The sequence below is a fragment of the Muntiacus reevesi genome, chromosome 22 (assembly GCF_963930625.1).
Source record: "Muntiacus reevesi chromosome 22, mMunRee1.1, whole genome shotgun sequence".
Taxonomy (NCBI): Eukaryota; Metazoa; Chordata; class Mammalia; order Artiodactyla; family Cervidae; genus Muntiacus; species Muntiacus reevesi.
This window is the reverse complement of record NC_089270.1, coordinates 6,157,335-6,181,474: the sequence shown is the minus strand read 5'-3', so window position 1 is coordinate 6,181,474 and position 24,140 is coordinate 6,157,335. Positions and strand designations below refer to the sequence as shown.

The window sequence follows — 24,140 nt, the reverse complement described above, 5'->3', positions numbered from 1 at the left end:
GCCTTGCAAATGTACTAAAATCACTTCAAAACAGCTCATTTTATCTAATGTGAAATCCACCTCAAAAGAGAAAATGGGGACCACTGAATTTGGTAAAAAAATATGTCGATTTCCTGATTGGTCCTAATTACTCACCTCTGTTGGAGAAGGAAATGGCAACCCACTCCAGTGCTCTTGCCGGGAGAATCCCATGGACAGAAGGGCTTGGTGGGCTACAGTCTATGGGGTTGCAAAGAGTTGGACATGACTAAGCAACTAACACACACATACACACGCACACACTCACCTTTGTAATGTTGAGCTCTTCACTGACATTGTAGATGTGGTCGAGCTTAAGTGTTGCATAAAGGCCTTTATTTTCTTTGCAGTCACTGAGGGAAGAAACAGAAAAATCAGGATGCAAAAGGGCAGTTGTGGCTACCTCTGTCCACCGCGAAGGATGGAGAAAAAGGTCAACCGTTCATCTTTGTTTAATGTGTGAATATGAACATGACATGGCAGCTGGGTGTCAATGCAATAAGCTGCCACCAGTGTCCCCAGGAATCCCCCGGGGGGCCCACCATTCCTGACGCCTTTCTCTCTTCTCCTTAATGTCCCACATTTGGAACAGATACAAGGTGAAAGGTGAAAGTGAAGTCACTCAGTTGTGTCTGACTCTGCCACTTCATGAACTATAGCCCACCGGGCTTCTCTGTCCATGGGATTTTCCAGGCAAGAGTACTGGAGTGGGTTGCCATTGCCTTCTCCAGGGGATCTTCCCAACCCAGTGATCAAACCCAGGTCTCCCACATTGCAGGCAGACGCCTCACCCTCTAAGCGACCAGGGAAGCCCGCAAGAGGACAGGTAAATACTACAGCCTTCATGCTCCAAGTGACAACAAAGTTTACAAATTGGGAAGACACAAATTCTAACCCGAAAAGAACACACGTCAGAGAGATGCATGTTACCAAGCGTTATCCTTATTAAAAGATTTAATGAATATTTATTAGAAGATTCTATCGGACTTCCCTGGTGGCTCAGTGGTAAAGAATCCACCTGCCAATGCAGGAGACATGGGTCCAATCCCTGATCTGGGAGGATTCAACATGCCAAGGGCCAACTAAGCCCACGAGCCACAACTATTGAACCTGTGCTCCAGAGTCCGGGAGCCACAACTACCGAGCCTGCGTGCCCTAGAGCCTGTGTTCTGCAACAAGAGAAGCCCCTGCAGTGAGACGCCCGTGCAAGGCAACTGGAGTGTAGCCCCTGCTCACCACAGCGATAGAAAGGCCTGCTCACCAATGAAGAGCCAGCACAGCCAAAAATAGATAAATATATATATATATAAAACTTTATCCACTGACTTCCTGGCAGTCCAATGGCTAAGACTCTGCACTCCCAATGCAAGGGTCCTGGGTTTGAGGGAACTAGATATCACATGAAGCAACTAACAGTTTATGTGCTACAATTACAAATCCTGTGGGCCACAATTTATTAAGCCAAATAAATAAATAAATTTGTTGCTAGTCAGTTGCGAAGTCATGTCCCACTCACTGCCAACCCATGAACTGCAGCCCACCAGGCTCCCCTGTACTTCACTATCTCCTGGGTTTGCTCACATTCATGTCCATTGAGCTGGTGATGCTATCTAACCATCTCATCATCTGTCATCCCCTTCTCCTCCTGCCTTCAATCTTTCCCAGCATCAGGGTCTTTTCCAATGAGTCGGCTCTTTATATCAAGTGGCCAAAGTATTGGAGCTTCAGCTTCAGTGTCAGTTCTTCTAATAAATATTCAGGGTTGATTTCCTTTTGGATTAACTGGTTTGATCTCCCTGCTGTCCAAGGGACTCTCAGGAGTCTTCCCCAGCACCTCAATTCGAAAGCATCATTTCTTTCATGCTTAACCTTATGATCCAACTCTTACATCCATACATGATTATTGGACAAACCATAGCTTTGGCTAAACAGACATGTCATGTCTCTGCTTTTTAATATGGTATCTAGGTGTGTCATAGCATTCCTTTCAAAGAGTAAGCGTCTTTTAGTATCATGGCTGCAGTCACCATCTGCAGTGATTTTGGAGCCCAAAACAGTAAAACCTGTCATTACTTCCACTTTTCCCCCATGTACGTGCCATGAAGTGATGGGACTGGATGCTATGATCTTAGTTTTTTGAATGTTGAGTCTCAAGCCAGCTCTTTCACTCTCCTCTTTCACCTTCATCAAGAGGCTCCTTAGTTCCTCCTTACTCTCTGCTATTAGAGTGGTATCATCTGCATATCTGAGGTTGTTAAATATTTAAAAAATACTCTATCAAGCCCCCTCCTGACCATCTCCCTCCACATTTCCAGGGTTGAGCTCTACCTACTAAATCTAAGGTTGGACTAAGGGTAGGAGACAGGGACGGGCTGACAAATATCCACTTTGGCTGTAAACCTAACTTGGCCTCACCTCTCCTAACTTCTCTGAAACGTGGCAAATGCCTTCTCCAGCGAGCACAGCAGGGTGGCCACACCCTTGCACATCCTTGCCACCCAGATGACCTCGTCCTGGGTGCTGCTTCCTTCTGCAGAGTCCTCGAGGGACGCCTGGGAGAAGAAATTCCCAGAATCCTGGGAGGGGTGACGCTCCTCTCCGGGGAACCCCAAGCAGGCTGGCGGTGATACACTGACCACCAGAGGAAGGAACGGAGAGTTCCTCCGGAGACAGAATCCCAAAGAGCTGGCACATGACGCTGAGAAGCTTGGCTTCCTTCTCTCAAGCCTGGTGAGGGTTTCATTCGTTGCATTCATTGGAGGGCACAGAGACTCCAATGGACTGAAAGTGTCTTCCTAGAACACTGTTTGAGAAGGCTCCTGTGACCCTCTGGGCAAAGCAGAAGACCCCAGGTGATCAGCAAGTCTGCCTTGGGGGCCGCGTGTCAGGAGGATGGACCCCTGTACTATTTACTCACTGTCTAGTTCCCTGGAAGTGAGGGTAGCTGGTGATACTCAGCTGACTATGATCATCCTACTGAAGCAACAGGAAGGCGACCACGTGGTCACAGAGGCCCTGGGGGTGAAGCCGGGCCTGAGGCCCAGGTGGCCTGATTCACAGCCTGGTCCTCAGGCTACACCACTATCAGCCCCTGAGAGACTCGACCTGATAAGAGATGTTCGCATATGGAGGGCTGGGGAAGTCTTTCCGGCTTCTTCAAGACCTAACTCAAATTTTATGCTAACTAAAACAGATTGCTTGTGGCCTGTCAAAGAGACATTTGTATGTCAGCTTACACGCAGTGAAATTATGAAAGAAAAGGTGCACTGACCAGGAGAATGTACCCATCAAAATAAAGATTAAATGTTTCCCTCCTGGGACATCAATGCTGGTCCTTCCTTGGTGATAAGACTGCCCTTCAGGTGCCAAGGCCATGCGGACTCACCGTATATACACTGATCCGTTTTGTTTTTTGAAATCCTTAATGCATGTATCCCTGACTTTAATATTACTTGTCCTGACGAGATATAAAACTGTGCCCAAAGACAGTTTTTGGAACAACTCTTCAGAGCTGTCTGAGAGGCTGTCTTCCTGGCTAGAGTCCTCAGTTTGGCTCACATAAAACTCTTTCCTATTCCTATTAAAGACTGTGTATTTCTGTTCTTTGCTTTTTTCCTGCTGTCCCACAAGGCTTGTGGGATCTTAGTTCCTGAGCAAAGGATGAACCTGGGCTCTGGCAGTGGAAGGATTAAGTCCTAACCACTGGACCTCCAGGGAAATCCCATGCTTATCATTTCCACTGACAGACTAATCCAGTGAATTCTAAATTGTTATACAGCGTTTACCTGGGGTCAGGGTGGTTCTCAAACAAGAGTTTTCCCAGGGTCCCATGAATGTATCTCACCTCTACCAATGAGAAGGAAATGGCAACCCACTCCAGTATTCTTACCTGGAGAATCCTGTGGACAGCGGAGCCTAGTGGGCTGTGCTGTCCATGGGGTCGCAGAGTCGGACATGACTGAAGTAACTTAGCATGCATGCATGCACTGGAGAAGGAAATGGCAGCCCACTCCAGTATTCTTGCCTGGAGAATCCCAGGTACAGAGGAGCCTGGTGGGCTGCCGTCTATGGGGTCGCACAGAATCGGACACAACTGAAGCGACTTAGCAGCAGCAGCAGTTACCAATGAGTTTTAGTGATAAAGACAGAGTGACTTGGGATGCACCATCCTAAGTCCTAGAGGGTTTTCCGGGGAAGAATGCCTTTTTGGTCTTACTGCTGAGACCAGAGACTGGCTTACGTCTGAAATTGGAAAGTTGACCATTCAAATGAAATACACGTTGAGAGCAAAATTCTCACTGTAAAAACACAACATTCTAAGTAGCAAAAAAAATGCATAATGCAATTATTCATACCTGTAAACTTGTTCAAAAGTGAGATTAATATCTGGCTTGTTAAATACTAGGCCAGAGAGATAGTATTCCCAATCCTCATTTAGTAAATATGGAGTGTCCAAAATCTAGAAGAAATTTAAAGACAGTTTTACACTAACACACATGCATATAATTAAATGAATATTCTGTTAAACATATAATGTTTGGGATGTTTTTATTTATATCATGATTTACTTCATTGATTTTCAACTTTAAACTAGAAAATAAAAGTGTGATTGGAATAGACAGATCACTGGGTGGAAACCATAGGAATTATTAAGAGTATGTTTTTGAGAGGAACATTTAAGCAAAATAAAGATTAGACATGGCTGAAGAATAATTTGATTCAGAATATCTAATAGAAAGCCATGAAGCAGTAGACCCAGCTCTTCACTCTTTCTCCCTAGACAAATGGAGTTAAATCAGGAACGTTCTTCAGCTTCACGTTATGTAATTTTAAGATGGGCTAATGAGTACATGGGAGAAGGCAATGGCACCCCACTCCAGTACTCTTGCCTGGGAAATCCCATGCGCGGAGGAGTCTGGTGGGCTGCAGTCCATAGGGTCGCTAAGAGTCAGACACGACTGAGCGACTTCACTTTCCCTTTTCACTTTCAAGCATTGGAGAAGGAAATGGCAACCCACTCCAGTGTTCTTGCCTGGAGAATCCCTGGGACGGGGGAGCCTGGTGGGCTGCCGTCTGTGGGGTCACACAGAGTCGGACACGACTGAAGCGACTTAGCAGCAGCAATGAGTACATGACTGTATACATACTTGAGTGTAAATGGGAAATACCCTCATTTTTCAAAATATTCTCCTCTACTTTTAAAGAATTCCTTTTTAACAATGTAACGTAGAATAAAAGATGATGAAGTTGGGCTTGATGCATTAATTTTTTTATCAAGAGGCCACATGGAGATAGTATGACAAACTGATGCTCCCAACTGAATTTTCCTGAACCAAGTGAGAAATTAAAAAACCTCCACAACAACCGGTTTATCTTAGGTGTCCCTCACCTGATTTTATAACAGATATGAGGTAGACAAATAGGTACAATGAAACAGGAAAGTGGAAACACATTTTTAAAATCAGAATAGGGAGAAAAACATTGGGAAGTCAAAATGAGAAGACAGACCTGTAGATCAAAACGTCTTTGTTAGTTAATGAAGCTAAGCTTGGATATGGTGCCCTAAAACCTGAAGCAGCTGGCTGCAGAGGGAGAAAGTGAAGTTCAAATTTAATTCCCAACTACCTCATCAGATTTCCACCAGGGACAACCCTCCACCATGAGGTGTGCCGTTCAGCAGTCCCCTTCACGTCAACATTATTTGAAGATTTATTTATTGGCTGCATCCAGTCTTATTGCAGCACGTGGACTCTCTAGGCGTGGCTCGCGGGCTTATCATGAAGGCTTAATTGCCCATGGGCGGTGGGATGTTAGTTCCTCCACCAGGGATCGAACCTGAGGCCCCTGCATTGCCAGGTGGATTCTTAGTCACTGGAACACCAGGGAAGCAAGGAAGTCCCCTCTTTTATTGCAAATTTAGAGCCCTTCCACCATCTGTGTGGGCAACTGTCATCTGGGAAGTTCTTTGAAACATCAGAAACCTCTTGAGGTATGGTAGGAACCTGGAAAATTTATCCTCTGATATTCCACATATGGGAACTACTTCTGAGAAGAACTGTATTCTCCCCGAATATGACAACCAGTGTTGATGAGTAAGCCTTAACTCTTGGGACCGATTTCACTGACATTAAAAAAAGAATCCAGCTGACCTTTCAACATGGGTTTGACCTGCAAGGGTTCACTTATATGTGAATTTCTTTCAGCACTAAATAATACAGTGCCATGTGGTCTGAGGTTGGTAGAATCTGAGGAAGGGTATGTGGAGCAACCATGTGAACAGAAGGCTGAATATAAGTTGAATGCCCAGAGGATCATCACCCCCAATGCCCTGGTGTTCAAGGGCCACCTGTATGGCCATATATATATATATATATATATATATTTTTTTTTTTTTTTTTTTTTTTTCTCTGACAGATGGAATCTCAACCTACTGAATACAAACCAAGTGCTCACCTTTTTACTCTTGAAGAAACCCACTAGGTTTGGGGGGAGCATAAAAGCTGTGGCTCAGGCCCTGTGTAATGGACACACAATCCATATTTACCTGGAAGAACTTCTTGTTTCTATAAGGCTCACAGACCAGATTTTCCAAATTCCCACCAGTGACAAAAGTCAGCACCACGATGCTCATGACTATCCAAGAAAAGAAGAAACTGAATCCAACCCCACTGGAAACACAAGCAAACAAACAGGAAAAAAAAGTTAATAATTCTACAGGCAGGTAGAATAGGTACTCATTCTATCTATTCCACGTATAAAGTGACCTGGGACGTCAGCTTTCGGCAGGTTACCCCCGGTTCAGCCTACCCAGGGATGCAGACAGGAACTGCAAGGAGCACCTTAAGCGGATACTGGGCCCTGGGCCCCTGGCCTGCCTGCAGCCCAGCACCGTGGCGCAGATGCGGACCTGGGGTCGCCTGAGGGAGCCAAGGCTGCCCAGTGAGTGAGGAGGCTGTAAGTTAGTGTCCGTGGAAAATGCTGATAGGACAGCTCATAGGACAGAAATCCTATCAGCAAACAGGGGACGCTGCAGCCATCACCGTCCCACTACACCCGCCCCAACGGTCAGCCCTGCGGGGCCCAGCATAGAAACAGGATGCCCACCCCCCATCTAGCCATCACCCGCTGCAGCCACCCCGCAAGGCCGCCCCTGAGGAGACTCAGGAGGACAAAGCATAGGCCCCGGGCCCCCGGGGAGCTGAGGCGCTCGTCGCAGGAATGTCAGTGAGCCCAGACTATGTGGCTTTCTTTTTTCTTTTTAAAGAGATGAATCTGTAGACATGCCGCCTGCATTGTAAGATTTTATTTTTAATCTGTAGAATGTTGTGCTAGTTTCAGGTGTACCACAGAAAGTAAATCAGTTGTACCTATACATAGGTCCACTGTCTTTTTTTTAGGTTCTTCTCCCATATAGGCCATTACAGAGGCTGAGTCGAGTTCCCTGTGCTATGCAGCAGGTCTTACTAATTATCTATTTTATATACCGTAGAGTGTGTGTCTATCCCAATCTCCCAGTTTATCCCACCACCCTTTACTCCCTGGTAACCATACGTTTGTTTAGTCCATTCGTGACTCTATTGCTGTTTTACAAATAAAAGCTCATTTGTACCCTGTTTTGTTAGATTCCACATAGGAGCAACATCACACAACATACTGAGTGAAGTAACTCAGACCCAGAGAGACCAATCCCACGTGGCTTTCTTTAATCAGCACGAATCTTCTGAGGCTCTGAGGGCCAGGTCTTTGTCGGAAAAACTCCTCTGTATCCTGGCTCCTCCCTCATCTCTTCACAGAGGTTCCCTCTGAGCGACTTGAGAGGTTGTGTCCTGGCCTTCAGTCCTCAGCTTTGTCCGCCAAATAACAGTGTAATTCTCAGCTTTTAGGGGGTGTGTTTGTTTCAGCTGACAGCAGGAAATGTACTCTGGCGAGTCTGAAAGGGGCGGATGTATTCAGATACTCAGAGGGATGCCGACAGAGAAGCGCTGTGAGGGAAAGCCCAAGATGGCGGGCAGGGGCATCCAGCGGGGAAGGAAGAGCGGTTCCCTCAGAGCCACTTGAGAGGTTGTGTCCTGGCCTTCAGTCCTCAGCTTTGTCCGCCAAATACAGCGTAATTCTCAGCTTTTAGGGGGTGTGTTTGTTTCAGCTGACAGCAGGAAATGTACTCTGGCGAGTCTGAAAGGGGCGGATGTATTCAGATACTCAGAGGGATGCCGACAGAGAAGCGCTGTGAGGGAAAGCCCAAGATGGCGGGCAGGGGCATCCAGCGGGGAAGCCTGGAGGATCCCGGGAGGGAAGGCCACTGAAGGTCTTTAAGCACGGGAGGCACACGCCCTGACCTCCCTCTGCAAAAACAAGCCCTCTTGGCCGCGTGTGAAGGGTGGATGGACAGGTGCCCACAGTGGAGGCTGTCGGGGAGCTGGCTGTTTCTGGCCCCGGATGGGGACCTGTTGCAGCTGGGAGTGGTGGAGTGGAGTCAAGGGTGAAAGAGGGCTGAGCCGGGAGGAAGACACGGGAGGATAAGGTGAAGCTCGTGCGCTGGCGGTGAGGGAAGGGAACAGAAAGGATGCACCAGGGCCCGTCAGCAGCAAGGACAGAGCAGGGGAGAAGATGGACTCTTACAAGGTCCTGTTTTCCGGGAGACGTGGCGGAGGAGGTGCTGTGCAGATGCAGTCTGGGGTTTGGGGCACAGAGGCCTGGGGTACAGACCTCCTTTAGGGAGTCGGTGGCTTAGAAATGATGACTGATCCTCAGGGCGGCGGGGGAAGGCAGGGGCAAGCCTAGGAGTGACTGGGCCTGGGGGGACCTCACCATTTGAGCAAGAAGTGGTGGAAAGACAGTCAGCAACAGAGACCAAGGTGGAGGCTCAGAAGGGTGGGAAGGAAACCAGGAGGGTGTGCGGTCACTGGGAGTTAAGGAGTGTTTGCAGAAGGAGGGGCGGCTGTTCCGTCGCTACTGTGACCTTCGAGAAGGACTCGGAGAAGCCCACTGGGCTGGAAATGCAGAGGTCACTGCTGATCTGACAGTGAGAGGCGAGGAATCACGGTGGCTCGGGCTGGGCAGGAGGTGGGACACCAGGAAACCGGCAGCAGACGCAGGTCTGTATTTCAAGACGTCCGTGCAGAGAGGGGCGTTAGACGGAAGGATGGGGTGTCTGCAGGGGTATTGTTCTCATTTCTAAAGAGGGGAGAGCCCCGTGTGTGACCACTGTACCCCACTCAGCCCCTACAATGCTCCCCAGAGCCTCGGAAGACAGGATCACAGAGAAGCCAGGACTCCTCCTTTCAGATCTTTTCACTCGGATCCTCCTGGGAGGCAAGGACTCTTGCTTGGTTGTTAGAGACACCATGCTCTCTACTGGACAGCATCAACCACTTTCAAAGAGCAGGTGGTGTTTTGGCTTGAAGCTGAACTAAACACACTCTTTCTCATTTCTACAAGCAAGTCAGTGATTAGAAAGAAGAAACAGCATTCTAGTTTGATAAGTCCATCAAGTTGTTGACCAGATGTCTCAAAAGATACAGCATTCTGCCAAGCATAGCAAAGTATGCCATGCTGAGGGGTGGGCTTCAATGGGACAAAAAAAAAATTGCAGACGCCCTCAGGGTGCAGACCACCCAGAATGCCTCTGACAGCAATTGATAGCAACCAGCCTTTCCCCTACTGCTGAGATGGGTCCTATGGCTCCCAAGTCATAGGTTTACATGTGACTCTAACATTTAGAGATTCCTTAACCTGAGACGTGAGTATTACATCCAAATTGAAGTGGCTCTCATGACTCCCATCAGTTTGCTCATGACTCTGTTTTATTTTATTTTTTTGAAGTTAGATATCACATTTTTTTGCTTTCATTCCCCCCAAAAAGTAGAATAGATTTTTATGAAAGCTGGACCTTTTCAGAGCAATTTACTTCCTTCCTTCAATAATTAAAAAGATGTATCAACAACACATAAATCCACCATGAAAATACTGGTAAAATAGCCAAGTGATAGGATTATTAAATTTTGAACATTAAATTAATCTTCTGTCTATAGCTGTGGACATTTAAACAAAAGGCCAGGCAAATACATTCTTCCTTGCTGGCTTAATTCCTGAAATTTAGGCATGTGAGCAAGAAGGCTTTTCCATGGGTGGAACTCTGTCCAGCTTTGTCCAATTCTGGCAGACTCCCATGTCATTAGCTTTAAGGTTATTTTTAAAACTTCACTTAAAAAAAAAAAACAACTCACAAATGAATCTAACAGAAAGACTCACAGACATAGAGAAAGACTGGAGCTTGCTCGGGGAGGGGGTAGGGCAGGGAGAGTGATGGGCTGGGAGTTTGGAGTCAGCGGATACAAATTATGCCATTTAGGATGGATAAACAACAAGGTCCTACTGTATACACAGGGAACTATTATTTAATATCTTGGAATAAACCATCATCGAATAGAATATAAAAAGGAATGTACACATGTGAGTCACTTCACTGTACAGCAGAAATTAACACATTGTAAATCAACTATGCTTCAATAAAACAAAAACTCATGTGCCTGTATTCATGTGAATAAAGGCTTGTACTACAGTGAAGCTTGAAGCTTTACGGAAATGGCCTTAACTTTAGAGTCACAGCTCATAAGTAGCCAGATTATTATAGTGACCCAAAGTTTAAAAAAGCAAATTAATGCATGTCACTATAGACACAAGTAAAGAAATGGCTGTGGTTTTGGTTCCCTATGACCCAAAATACTTCTTCTAAATCTTAACCCTCCCCTGGATCCTCATCACCACCACCCCCAACTCATTGCCAGGAGTTTATTGGAAAAGAGACTATCACACAGCTTCCTCTCTGGGAGCACTCCAAGCTTTTACCCCTGGTCACTGGTTTACATTTCTGGCTCCACCTCCACTTCCATCCAGCACATACCCCCTCTGCTTTGTTATAACTTAGTAAACGGTTTTCTTTACAAAAATGGGAACTTGGATACGAATCTGACTGAAACAGGGATAACTGCTCCAGTCTGAGTCACATTGAACACTTGCTGGTACCTCGTATCTGATCCCATCACTAATACAGGTTACCTGTCTAACTCCCGAGGGTGCTGGCTTCACAATCCCTGTTCTAAATCGAGTCTCTAGAGTTTCAGAATGAACAGTGTCTGATATCAGGTCAATCTTCAGAAAGTATCGAATGTATGGGTTGGTAGATAGATTGACAGACAGACAGACAGATAGATGCTGTTGTTTTTTAGTTGCTAAGGCGTGTCTGAATCTTCTCGACTCCGTGGACCGTAGCCCGACAGGCTCCTCTGCTCATGGAACGTCCCAGGTAAGAATACTGGAGTGGGTTGCCATTTTCTTCTCCAGTGGATCTCCCCAACCCAGGAATCAAACCTGCATCTCCTGCTTTGGCAGGAGGATTCTTTACCATTGAGCCACCAGGGAAGCTCAGAGAGAGAGACAGATACGGGGGGAAATAATGAGAATTAAGAAAGCAAACTTGGAAATAACTTCCTGATAGCTGCTTTAAGGAGGAGCCTACTAAACACACAAGATGTACTTGTAAACATGGGTTTTAAGCTTGTCTCTCAAAGTGTCACTGACCTAGCGCTTCCTTGATTTTTATGCTTAATGGAATTTCCCAAACCAATGAAAGCATAATCACATCAGGTCTCCCCTGTAGGTCACAGGAACCTAGAGTGCTGGCCCCGAGGCCAGGTCCCCACCCTGTGTTTCCACCCCTCACAGACCAAGGAAGGGCCTAGACTCACACCATGAGGAGGACACCCCCGGTGTTCGAGACGCAGCCTCGGTTGGTTGGGGTGGCATTCTGGTCATAGCCCAACGTGCCACACAGCAAGCCCAGGAGGTAAAAAATCAAGATGAGGGTCAGCAAGCAGCAGATGGTCAAGCAAACCAGCCACCTGGTGGAGCAAACACAGAGCAGGCACACGTAAGTGGTGACGTCATCACAACACAGGCGTGCTGGACCCGGGCTGGAGGGGTCCACGTTACCCTTGGCAATCAAACATCAGAGTCCTGCTAATTCCTCAGAGGGAGAGCATGCTGTGAAAAGACCCCTTTCCAGCCTGAGTCCTCCAACCCAACCAAATCAACGTTTATCCTGGTTTCAAAGAGCTCTCAAAGGTCATGGGATTATCGCTTCTTTTCCTTCACTTTAATCCATGGGGCCCGGAAGCAGGGTTGACTCAGCCTCTCCGAGGCAACTGACAGCCATGCCCCTTAAGGCTTTTCAGTTCTCTCAAGGTTCCCAAGGCTCCAAGTGCTTATTATAAGGAGGATGAGATACAGACAGATCATGATAGACAACAGATAAGAAGTTGGGACTGGTTCCCCTGGTCTTTTATCTAAAATGTTTTGTGATTTGAGGAATACGAGGGACGGGGGTGGGGAGTAACCTATGTTCCTTACCGAGGCAGATACCTTCTACTTGACGAGTTCACTGAATCTTTTAGAAATTTTCACATCAAGTGAGAACAGTGCATGCTCAGTCATATCCAACTCTTTGTGACCCCATGGACTGTAGCCTGCCAGACACCTCTGCCCATGGGATTCTCCAGGCAAAGATACTGGAGAGGGGTGCCATTTCCTAATCCATGGGATCTTCCCGACCCAGGTATCCAACCCGAGTTTCCTGCATCTCCTGCAATGGCAAGCTGATTCTTTACCACCAGCATCACCTGGGAAGCCCTTAGAATTTTAGGCCCATGCCAAATCAAATGCCTGCAGAATAGGGGTCTCAGTGTTATGGGAGGTCTTGTGAGACACTTGAGGATAAGGGATCCTCAGTTAGGTATTGCTGGCATTCCTCGAATGTACAGCAACCCAGGAGCGTTCAAGGGTAGAAATACTTCCCAATCTTTAAAATGATAAAAAACAGAGTATGTACTCTGAGAGCAAAGCTGTCACTGCAGTTTTTCATTCAATTAAGAATAAACTCAATCATTATTAATAATGGGCTTCCTAGGTGGCACTAGCAGTAAAGAACCTGAATGTCAATGCAAGAGACCTAAGAGAAGAGGGTTCAATCCCTGGGTTGGGAAGATCCCCTGGAGGAGGGCATGGCACCTCACTCCAGTATTCCTGCCTGAAGAATCCCAAGGACAGCCACCTGCACCTACCCTGTGACATTTTGTGTCAGATCCTGAGGATACAAATTTAAATAAGCCATGGAACCTGGCCTTAGGGATCTTTTACTGTTAATGCATGCCTCATCTGCTTCATTAAAATTTCTTTTTAAAATAAGCTTATCGTCTCAGGGTGCAGGAGGAGGAAGGAAAGGGAGCTGGTATGTAGACAGATCATTGCACCAATCCTCCCATCTGTACCACTCTGACTTCTAATGAGATTTCAGGTTCATTGGGAAAGGGTCTGTCTTATGTTTGTTCAAGAAGGTATTGATGTCTCAGATGGTAAAGCGTCTGCCTACAATGCGGGAGACCCAGGTTCAATCCCTGGGTCGGGAAGATCCCCTGGAGGAGGAAATGGCAACCCACTCCAGTATTCTTGCCTGGAAAATCCCATGGATGGAGGAGCCTGGTGGGCTGTAGCACATGGGGTCACAAAGAGTCGGACACGACTGAGTGACTTCACTTTCTTTTGTTTCTTCTGACACCTGCTGGGGTGGCCAAGCTGCATGGTGGGAAAAGGCTGGCTGAGACACAGCGGTGAGGGCACAGTCAGGTGGGGGTTGAAAACCTACCTTTGCCATGCTGTCCTCAGTCTCGAGTAAGTCACTTCACGTCCCTGAGTCTCAACAAAACAGGGTTATAAACACAACACAGCCTGAGGGGTTTCTGTGAGATGCCACATGGACGGCTCGTGGTGGGCACACCTTGACTCTTCCCTGAAGGCTAGCAAGTACTGTTATCGTCTCACCATTTATCTTGTGCTCCTGCATAATAAGTAACACAAGTAGGGATGGTGGTCTCCGCAACCTCCTGGGTTTGGACAGCTGGAAGAGTTCCAGTAGTGGTCGTGGGGCTGAGCCCTTCAGAGAAGAGATCCTGTCTTCCTTCTCATGTGATCCTGGGGATCCTGTGAGTCTCTGCTGTCCTGTCCTCCCCTGAGCTCTCGTCTAAGATATATGCCCACCAGCATCGCCCAGGACCACAGCCTACACTTAGTGCTTTTCTAAAGGACAAACAGCTGGGATCCACAGCAGCTTCAGACAATCCACTGGTTTCAAGGATGCTCTTTTCCGTAAGAACCAACCTCAATGGATTTATTTTATATATGCATAAAGAGAAAAATATTATCTGAATGCTCTTTCTAATTTCTTTTAAATTGAAAAATCTTGTTACATACCTTAGATAATTATAACCAAGACGCTGGAAGCCATCAAAATTGCAAATAATTGACTATTTGGCTCAAGAACTTCCAGTCTTCAATTTATACACACACACACACACACACACACACACACACACACACACACACACATATGTAATGCTTCATGAATTTTCATGTCATCCTTTCACAGTGGCCATGCTAGTCTTCTTAGCAGACTTTCAATTTTAGTATACGTGCTGCTGAAGTGAACACTTCAACTTTTTAAATGAACTTAAACTAGGGTGAACACATATCACCTTATGGCCTCTTTGTACAATTTGCTGTCTTAAGATTATCCTGGTTATATCGTCAGATTTTCACCCCCCTCCCCAGCAAGTTCCACGCTCGTAGTGGCACAGCTCAAAGAGGGCACTGACCTGTATGAATTGCATTTTTCCACAGTGGGTAAATAGTGGAGGATATAATCTTCAGAGTTATTAATGTAACGGACGAAATTCGACAGTGTCTTCTGAATAGGAATCTTTGTGCTTACATTTTTGACATCAGATTGAATGGAATTCAAGGTCTTTTTAAACTCTGAAAACAAAGATGCCTCAGTTATGCATTTTCATAGAGAAGACAAGACACTTAGTTTTGGAACTCAACTGAAAAGCTTGAACCACTTTTAGTTCTTCCCATGTTATGCAGATGTTTAAAATATGAGAAGATTCTACAACAAGCATGAATGCAGCCAAGTCTACTGAAAAGCAATTGTTTAACAAAAGAGCAAGCTATGAGAACTGACTTAAATGACATGGTGTGAAATCAAGCCAGAGTTTTCTTCTACTTATTTCACTAAAAAAAGAAAAGCAAAATGGACCAAGTGACTAAACTGTACTGTGTGCCTACAATAGACAAGGCATTTTTATAAATGTTAACTCATTTCTCATTCCCACTTCACTAACAGGGATGCTGGACTCATAGGGGTTAAATCACTTGACCATATGTCTGTTTTTCAGAAAGTACTAGAAATGGGATTAAAAACTCAGGTTCACCTACCTGTAAAGCTTGTGTTAAGTGATTTTGAAAAGAAAACAAAAACTATTTAATAATATAAGAATCCCTCCATCCAGAAAACAGCACTGAGGAACACAGTAATTCTCCAGGAACAATATTTTGAACACATGACGTCAGGTGACATTTTTGTTAAAATTGTATTTGACTCATACAAACTGAATCTTGCTGAAGTCTACCTGTGTCTCCTACATGCAAAAAGCGGTACTATTCCCAGCGGTCAGTTTCTATTACATGTATCCTCATCTCTCAGGGAGGTGATGTTGCAGCTTTCTGGAATGTGTGTGATCATCAGGGCAGGTCCTGGGATCAAAGTCAGCAGGTGGGGACCATCAGCACTCACTAAGACCCGAAGGGGGCCTCATCCACAGTGATTCTTGACGCGGGGACATCCAGAAACATACTCATCGGTCAAGGTCTGCTGATTCTAAAGGGCAGATACACGTCTCTGCGGCAGGTCTGGCAGAGTAGCGGCAGGGCAGGTCTCAGGATGCGATCCGGGGCTCCCGGTGAACTTCCGCGAGCTGGGAGCACCCTCCGAAAGGAAATGACGTCACACTGGTGGGGGTTTTTGTTTTGTTTTGTTTTGTTTTTTGGAAATTGTGTGGTTCACCTCCGTGTGAATCCTCAGGAACTCCTAAGAGTCACAGTGGGTGGACATCTCCACATGACTCATGCCCAGAGACCCAGGACCGTCCACCTGGAGACTCTGTAGGTCTCTTTTTTAAATTAATTAATGTGTTTATTTTCGGTCGTCTTGGGTCTTCGTTGCTTTGCACGGGCTTCCTCCAGTTGAACGGGGGCTACTCTTCACTGAAGTCTGCGGGCTTCTCGTCACGGTGGCGTCTCTTGTTGCTGAGCAATGGCACCAGGCTTCAGCAGCTGCAGCACTGAGGCTCAGTAACTGTGGCTCGCGAGCCCCAGAGCACGCTGGTTTTGGGGATCTTGCAGGACCAGGACTCGAACCCATGTCCCCGATACTGGCAGGCTGACTGTTATCCACTATGCCGCCAGGGAAGTCCTCCAGGGCTCTTCATTCACCCTGAGATTGCTGGGGGCTGGTACACGTGTCATATAGATATCCCCTCCCCTAAGCGCAGCTTCCTCGTCTCCGAATCGGGCCCCTTCCGCTTCTCTGGCTGTGTTCCTCCCCACACTCCGCAGCCTTGGTGACTGCACGGAGCTGCCGCCCTCTCGGCAAATACCTGCTCCGGCTTCAGTTCGGACGTTGCTTCCTGAAGCCTTCCGCTATTCTCTCCGGCCTTGGATCCCTTGCACACACCTCACCAGGTTCCCAGAGGGCGATAAAAGCCAGCTGTAGGGTTCATGCCCAGCTGTAGGGTACGCGAGGGTCATGCCTCCCTCACCTCCCATCCCCAGAACCCAGCAGCAGCGGGCACATGGCAGGCACTAAGGGTTATTTGTTTGGGAAGGACATGAAAACCCTTGCTTGTCTTCAGCCTGGGGGGCAGGGTCGGGGGCGGGGTGGGGGGACGCTCGCTCAGACTCAAGAAAACTCTGGCTCGTGTTCAGGTGATGGCAGTGTGTATACCCGGCCTCGCGCATGCAAACTGCGCGCCTTGCTTGGCCAGACTTACAAGGGAGGGCGGCACATGTTGGCAGAGGAAGTCCAGGAAGAACAAACAAAGAGAGTAAACACAGAGATTAGTAAGCAAGTGGCTCTCAGATGTACAGCGTAGGTTATCCCTCAGAGGCCGGCATAGGAAAGCCAGAACTGTCTTGAATAGGTCAGTATTTTAAAGCAGAATCTTAAACAGAAGGAAACCACAGAACATCCAAAGCACTATGTAGGAGAAAATTCTTTTTACTCAAAGTCTTAATGGGTTGAAGGAACAGTAAGGGGGGGGGGGCGGGAATCAAATACCTCCAACACAACATTTTAAAACCATCAACAGGTTTTTCCTGGTGGCTCAGCTGGGAAAGAACTCGCCTGCAATGAGGGAGACCTGGGTTCAATCCCTGGGTTGGGAAGATCCCCTGGAGTAAGGGAAAGGCTACCCACTCCAATATTCTGGCCTGGAGAATTCCCTGGATAGTATAGTCCACCGGATTGCAAAGAGTCGGACACGATGGAGCGACTTTCACTTCACCATCGACAGATAAAAAGAAGCACTAAGAAGATGATTTAAAGAAAAGAGAGGAGATAGCCTTACACAGCTTCAGAGATGTGTCCCCTTAGCAAACAGCCCAGGGGACTCCACACTCTTGCACAAAAAATTGTTTATACTGTGTTCTTTCTCTGTACCTTCACCCTGGGTACGACCACCTGAATTCAGTGTGACTTGGTCGCTTGAGATTAGTGGGATTCTCTTTACATCACTTCTGCCTCTCCAAAAGCGTAATCACCTTAAGACGTCAGCCTCCCTAGAGCAGCATGACGTCAGCGTCAGAAGCAGACCAATGTTTTCCTGAAGGCACAAAATAAGTCCCTAGACAGCGTTCCTTTAAAAAATCAATTTTAAGCTCTTTTAGGAAATAAATTTACAGTGAAAACAACCCAAGTGTGACCTTCCAGATCGTAAGCCATGCCTGTTGTTGGTTCTTGTAGCACCTGCCAGGTTATCATCACAGTCTGACCCTCAGCCCTGCAGCTTCCAGCCACAGGAGGATGTTAATCTGTGTTTAACAGGAGTATTATTTTTTTAATTGATATCATTTGGTGAAGGTAGCATTATTGAAATATTCATTATTTAGTTTTGTAGTTTGGAATTTTAGTGAGAGAATTTTTTTTTTTAAAGAGGGAAAAAGAACAATTCTTAATAATGCAGTTCTTTGTGCTAACCAGCCAACTCTTAACAAGGAGACACATACAATTACTTCTAACGGGCAATCTCACCTGATATGAAGTCCCTGGTTTGATTTTCCACTTCCCCAGGTATGTCAGAAAGAGAGTCATTGGCCTAAAGAAGGTTCAAATAAAATCATTATAGAGAGTAAGTAGAAGAGCATTTCATAGTATTCATGTTCAGCTTAGAATGGAACAGAGAAGCAAAATTCAAATGTAACCTTCATCTTAAGGCTGAAATTATCATGACATGGTCATTAAAACTCTAAAAAAAAATATTCCCCTTTAGAGAGGACTTGCTTTAAATTGTATCCATGGAAGATCACATTAAAAGTTTTTAATTTTCAGTTCATGTTAAACGTTTCCATGTATTTATCCCAGTGTTTCTCAGTTAAGGACAACTTTGTCCCCTAGGAGATAGCTGGCAATGTCTGGAGATGTTCTGGTTGTCACAACTGATAATGTCCTTGCCATTTGCGGGCATCAGCCAGGGATGCTAATAAATACTTGACAGTGTATAAGACCAGTCAAAGTGCCCTGAGGTTAAGAAACTCTGATCTGTACAATGTTCCACGTGTAGCTATTAAGTGAAACTCTAAGAACAGAATCTCATTTTCCAAAGCAATTGCATGATAACATTGGAGATCTAGTCTCAGGGAGAATAGTTAAGGTCCTAAAACACAACTTAGAAAGAATACAAACTGTAGTGAGGCTCAAATGAAAGTCAAAGCAGCCTTGTCAAGCTCTGTCACTCTTGGGCTAAATCCCTGAAAGGACAATGTCATTATTTCCAAGCAACTTACCTAAAGAGCCAGATTTCTGTCTAGAAGGGGTTTAATTTGTGTTTCCTAACTGTCTGCTGGTCTATTTAGACAACTGCTAGGGAACACTGTAGTGATTACAACCTCTTATGAACTGAATGTCTGTCTCCCTGGAATGTATATGTTGAAATCTTGACCCCCAAAGTGACGGAATTTGGAGACGGGGTCTTTGGGACGTGATTATCTCATGAGGGTGGAGCCTCCATGAACAGGATTAGTGCCCTGTTAAAGGGGACCCCAGAGAGTTCTCTCTACTTAGCGAGGATACAATGTGAAAATGCCTGTCTGCAACCTAGAAGAGGTCTCCCTCATCTGAACCCAACCAGGCTGGCAACCTGATCTTGGACTTTCAGCCACAAGAACTGAAATACATTTCCACTGTTTATGAACCACCTGGTCTATGATATTCTCTCATAGAAGTCCAGGCTTCTCAGGTGGCTCAGTGGTAAAGAACCCACCTGCCAATGCAGGAAACATAAGAGACGTGGCTTCCATTCCTGGGTCAGGAAGATCCCCAGGAGAAGGAAATGGCAACTCCAGTATTCCTGCCTGGGACATCCCTAGGACAGAGGAGCCTGGCATGCTGCAGTCCACGGGGTGGGAAAAAGTCAGACATGACTTAGTGACTCAACAACAACGATCTAAGTTACAAACTTCATAAGATTTATGGTGACAACAAGTTCCCACTTTAGCTTAGCAACATTGATGTCATAAAAAGGAAGTTTATGACTTGTGTTTCCTCAAAAGCAGCTAAGCCACCCAGCACACTTGTACTTGTAGTGGCTTTGGTACACCTGACCCCTCTACATTTATCTGTGTTTGGACTTGGGGAGGTCAACCATCACAAGAGGTTTTACGTCTAGAAAAGGATTTACAGATCTTCTGATTCCGTTCCTTCATTTAACAAACAAGATGACGTCAGAGTTCAGACACCGAGAGTTTCTAATGACTTGTCTAAGGGGACACTTTCTTCGTTAGCACACATAGATGAGTGTTTGATAGACAGCCGATGACTTCTTTTATGTCCACGCTTAAAAGATGGAGTTGAGAATAAAGCTATTCTCTCCCTCTTCAGCTCTTGGGGAAATTCCAGTATTCTGGACCAAGGTGGTTCCTGTCTTTTTTTAGGGTTTAAAGTCTTGTGGGACAACCAAGATGGGAAAGCAACAGTCACTGTGATGAGGAACTTAACAAAGAATATTTGTGATGCTCTAAGAGTATATTAAAAAAGGGTTCTGATCTGGTCAAGATGCCCAGGAAAGGCCTCATTAAGAAGGTGAAATATAAAACTTCAGGTAGCTACTGGTAGCCCAAGAAGCTGGGCAAAGGACAGGGAGAAAAAAAGAGAAAGTGCCAGGCAGAGCACACAGCCTGCACAAGAGCAGAAGGGAGGAGAGGCACCGCGTGGCTGACCCCCTGGCAGAGTGGGAGAGCGCCTCGTGTGAGAACCAGCACAAGGTCCGCCACGACACCCATGCGGTCCTGGAGGACGATATCCATCACCCTTCTTGGCAGCTCGGCTCCAGAATGTCTCTGCTTTCTCGCTGTTACCGAGTTCCTTATGCACTACTCTACTCTTGAAAATAATCTAGAATAAGCTACTGTGTTTGGTTTTGTGTTTTTTTTTTTTTCTCCAAAGACCATACCTTTTGGACTAGGCCGGACAAATCTGTTTGAAGCAGTCCATCAAGCTGAGCAATGTGTCCATCCAAAGATGGGAGCTGAAATTTTATAAAACAAAGTATAAGGCCAGGTGGTTATCCTGCACCCCCAATTCTTTGTCATAAGCAAGGGATCTTCTTAAATTCAACTCCTGAGACATCTATATTATAAAGGGTGTGATCTATGTTTCTTCTGAACAGAAGCACATTGTTGGAGAAAAACCATTGGCTCAGAATGGACTCTACAAGTACTGATTTTACATGTTTGGAGGTCTCCCATAGCAGTCAGCTAAAAGTGAGGGGAAGAAATTTAACACAGATTGAATACGTGTGACCTCACATGTGATTGAATACAGGGACTGAATATTGTTGAATGCAGTTGTAAACAGCTTCTTAAAAAACAGCCTTTATATAAAGAGAATCCCTGGTGGGTCTGTGGTGAGGAATCCACCTGCCAATGCAGGAGATGTGAGCTTGATCCTGGGTCAGGAAGACACCCTGTAGAAGGAAATGGCAACCCACTCCAGTATTCTTCCCTGGGAAATCCCATGGAGAGGAGCCTGGCAGGCTACAGTCAATGGGGTTGCAAGAGGTGGATATGACTTAGCAGTGAAACCACATCTTCAAAAATGTCAGGGTCACCAAAACAAGACTGAGAAACTGTTCCAAGTTAAAGGAACTAAAGACATATGACAACTGAAGACAAGGTGTATTCCAGACTGGACCTTGAACAGGGAAAAGAGAAATCAATTTTAAAGCGCAATTTTTTTTTTTTAGAAAAATCAGCAGATTTTGAATATAAACTGTGGATTAGACGGTGGTTATTGGATCAGTATTATGTTACCTTAATTTTGGTAGTCATAATCATTATGTAAAGTTAGGAAACACATCAAAATATTTAAGGGTAAAAAAGCATTCTGTCTACATCTTTCCTCTAAATGACTAAGAACAGAATGCGCAGTATTGTACCCATATAGATGACAGTATAAACAGATGATAGATACATAGATAAATGGATAAAATAGTAAGATTAAACAGAACGAAGTGCTGACAACTGGTGAGTCTAGGTAAAAAAAAAAATGTAGACAGGGAAACTTGTACCACTGTTGCAAATTCTCTGCATGCTTTTTAAAGCACATCACAATTAAAAGTTACTCCCAAAAGGACTCAATGTCAAAGAATTTAGATGTAAGTATACGTCCTACGTATTGCTGTTCGATGACAACAAAAGTTATTGTAGGAGATTCAACGCAGATGTTGAATGTGAAGTGTTTGAATAAAACTGATTCATGAGATGTGAGAGTGAGAAAAATCTAACTATATTGAAACACTGTTTCACGTAAGTGTGACACGTACACATCACTGGGCTTCCCCAGGGCTCAGTGCTGCAGGTCCACCTGTCAACACAGGAGATGCGTGTTCGATCCCTGGGACGAGACGATCCCCTGGAGGAGGAAATGGCAACCCACTCCAGTATTCTTGTCTGGAGAATCCCATGGACAGAGGAGCCTGGTGGGCTACAGTCCATGGAGTCACAAAGAGTCAGGCAAGACTTAATGACTGAGCACACACACAGGTACATATCACTATCATGAAACATTAAAAATATAAGTACTCGTGATTATTTTATCTACATCCCGGAATTCTATATTTTCAAGTGGCTCCAAACCCTTTCTTTTTCTAATCTTCTTCTTGGGATTGTGAGATATTACCTTATATTTTGGTATCTGTGGTTAATACACTAGGCCTATCATTTAAAAGAAAATTTTAATTTTTAAAGGTTTGCAAAAAATGCATTCCGCTTCCTTTTTCATTTTTAAAGCTGAATTGATCACAGATACATTGGTCCCAATGCAGAGAGGGAAGGGGGGAGAGGCAATACCAGGACTGGGAATGAAGAGGTACAAAGTACTGTGGATAAAATGAGTTAAAGGATTCACTGTACCACACAGGGAATATGCCAATATTTTAAAAAACATACACTGAAATTGTCAAAATAACATAAACAGAGAAAGAAGAATGGTGGGGGAGCTGAATTCATTCTGAGGGTGGCGGTGCGTGCTCACTCGTTTCTGGCTCTTGGGGACCCCACAGACTGTAGCCCGCCAGGCTCCTCTGTCCACCGGATTCTCCAGGCAGCAATACTGGAGTGGCTTGCCATGCCCTCCTCCAGGGGATCTCCCCCACCCCGGGATCGAACCTGCATCTCTTGGGTCCCCCACATCGGCAGGTGGATTCTTGACCACTGGCGCCACCTTGGCAGCTTGTTCATCCTGATAAGTTTCAAGCAACGAATGGCAGAGAACTCTCAGGGAGCATTTCCCATCCTCCATTCTCTCCAGCTGCTGCCATTCCGACGTGGTGGCCACCTAACCAGGAAGGCCGACCGAGATCCCCCCTCCCCGCGGCCACCGGGCCCCTGGGTGAGCCAGGCTGAACCCTCCCCGGCCGTCCCAGTGACACCGCCCTGGAGCAGGACTGCCCTCTCGTCACCTGATCAAAATTGGCGCTGCCATCCAGGACGCTCAGAGACTGCCTGATGCTGGCGCACGTGGTCGCCGTTACAGGAAAGGAGCACTGGGGATCCGTGAGTGCTTGCTCCATGCTCGTTTTCATGTCTCTCAGGCTGGTGCGAAGATGTGCAGATGACTGCTTCATGTCCGTTAAGAGAGTGTTTAGTTGGACCAGGGTAGCTCTATTAGTTTTCATATCTGTTAGGAACACAGCCCGCTTCAGAATAGAGGCACCCGCTGAGCTGACCAGTGGGGGAAAAAAAATCCCTTCCCATCTACAAAAGGACCTTAAAGGAGCTTGAGATCAACTTGCAAAAATAACACTGGAAGGCACCCAGGAGAGCCTGCTGTGATGGGCAGACTGACAGGGGAATCCAGGGATACTGTGGCCCCGTCTGCCTCTGCCAGCGAATCCAGCCAGCTCAGTTCCCCCAGCTGGGGGCTCTTTCAGACACACGGGCGAATATCAACCTAGGGATGGGACTGGGACTCGTGGGCACAGCATTAAGTGGCTGGCGTTGGAGCAGCAGCCACAAGAAAAGGTGTCCCCACCCTAGCCTTGCCCAGCCTTGAGGAGGTCAGCCCAGACACCGCCAATCCCGGGTAGTTTTAATCCACAGAAAACCTGATGACACCCAGACAGATCTTAGCGATGGATATTCAAAGAGCTGGAAGTAGACACAGCTAGAGATCACAGATTTGGTCCCTTAAAAGCCGAATCTAAAAAGACATGATACAAATGAACTGGCTGACAAAACAGAAACAGACTCACAGACGTAGAGAATGAATCTATGGCTGCCGAGGGGGGACGGAGGAGAAGGAAGTGGCAACCCACTCCAGCATTCTTGCCTAGAGAATCCTGGGGACAGACGAGCCTGGTGGGCTGCTGTCCATGGGGTCGCGCAGAGTCAGACACGACTGAGGCGACTTAGCAGCAGCGGCAGCAGGGGGGAAGGGTGGGGGAAAGGGACACTCAGGT

General features: G+C 46.2%; 1 protein-coding gene and 1 non-coding gene across 2 annotated transcripts in view; both read right to left on the bottom strand.

The window, feature by feature from the left end:
• Positions 1–24,140, bottom strand: part of PROM1 (prominin 1) — a 103,689-nt gene that overhangs the window by 13,672 nt on the left and 65,877 nt on the right. The window contains exons 8-15 of the mRNA XM_065914469.1: positions 23,142–23,359; positions 20,634–20,708; positions 18,218–18,281; positions 14,724–14,883; positions 11,766–11,918; positions 6,563–6,686; positions 4,374–4,477; positions 287–371 (exon numbers count right to left, since the gene is read on the bottom strand). Coding sequence (XP_065770541.1) covers positions 287–371; positions 4,374–4,477; positions 6,563–6,686; positions 11,766–11,918; positions 14,724–14,883; positions 18,218–18,281; positions 20,634–20,708; positions 23,142–23,359 — 983 coding nt within the window. The remainder of the gene's footprint in view (positions 1–286; positions 372–4,373; positions 4,478–6,562; positions 6,687–11,765; positions 11,919–14,723; positions 14,884–18,217; positions 18,282–20,633; positions 20,709–23,141; positions 23,360–24,140) is intronic.
• Positions 14,453–14,559, bottom strand: LOC136153117 (U6 spliceosomal RNA). Its single transcript, XR_010660355.1, has one exon. It is a non-coding gene; the product is annotated as a U6 spliceosomal RNA (small nuclear RNA).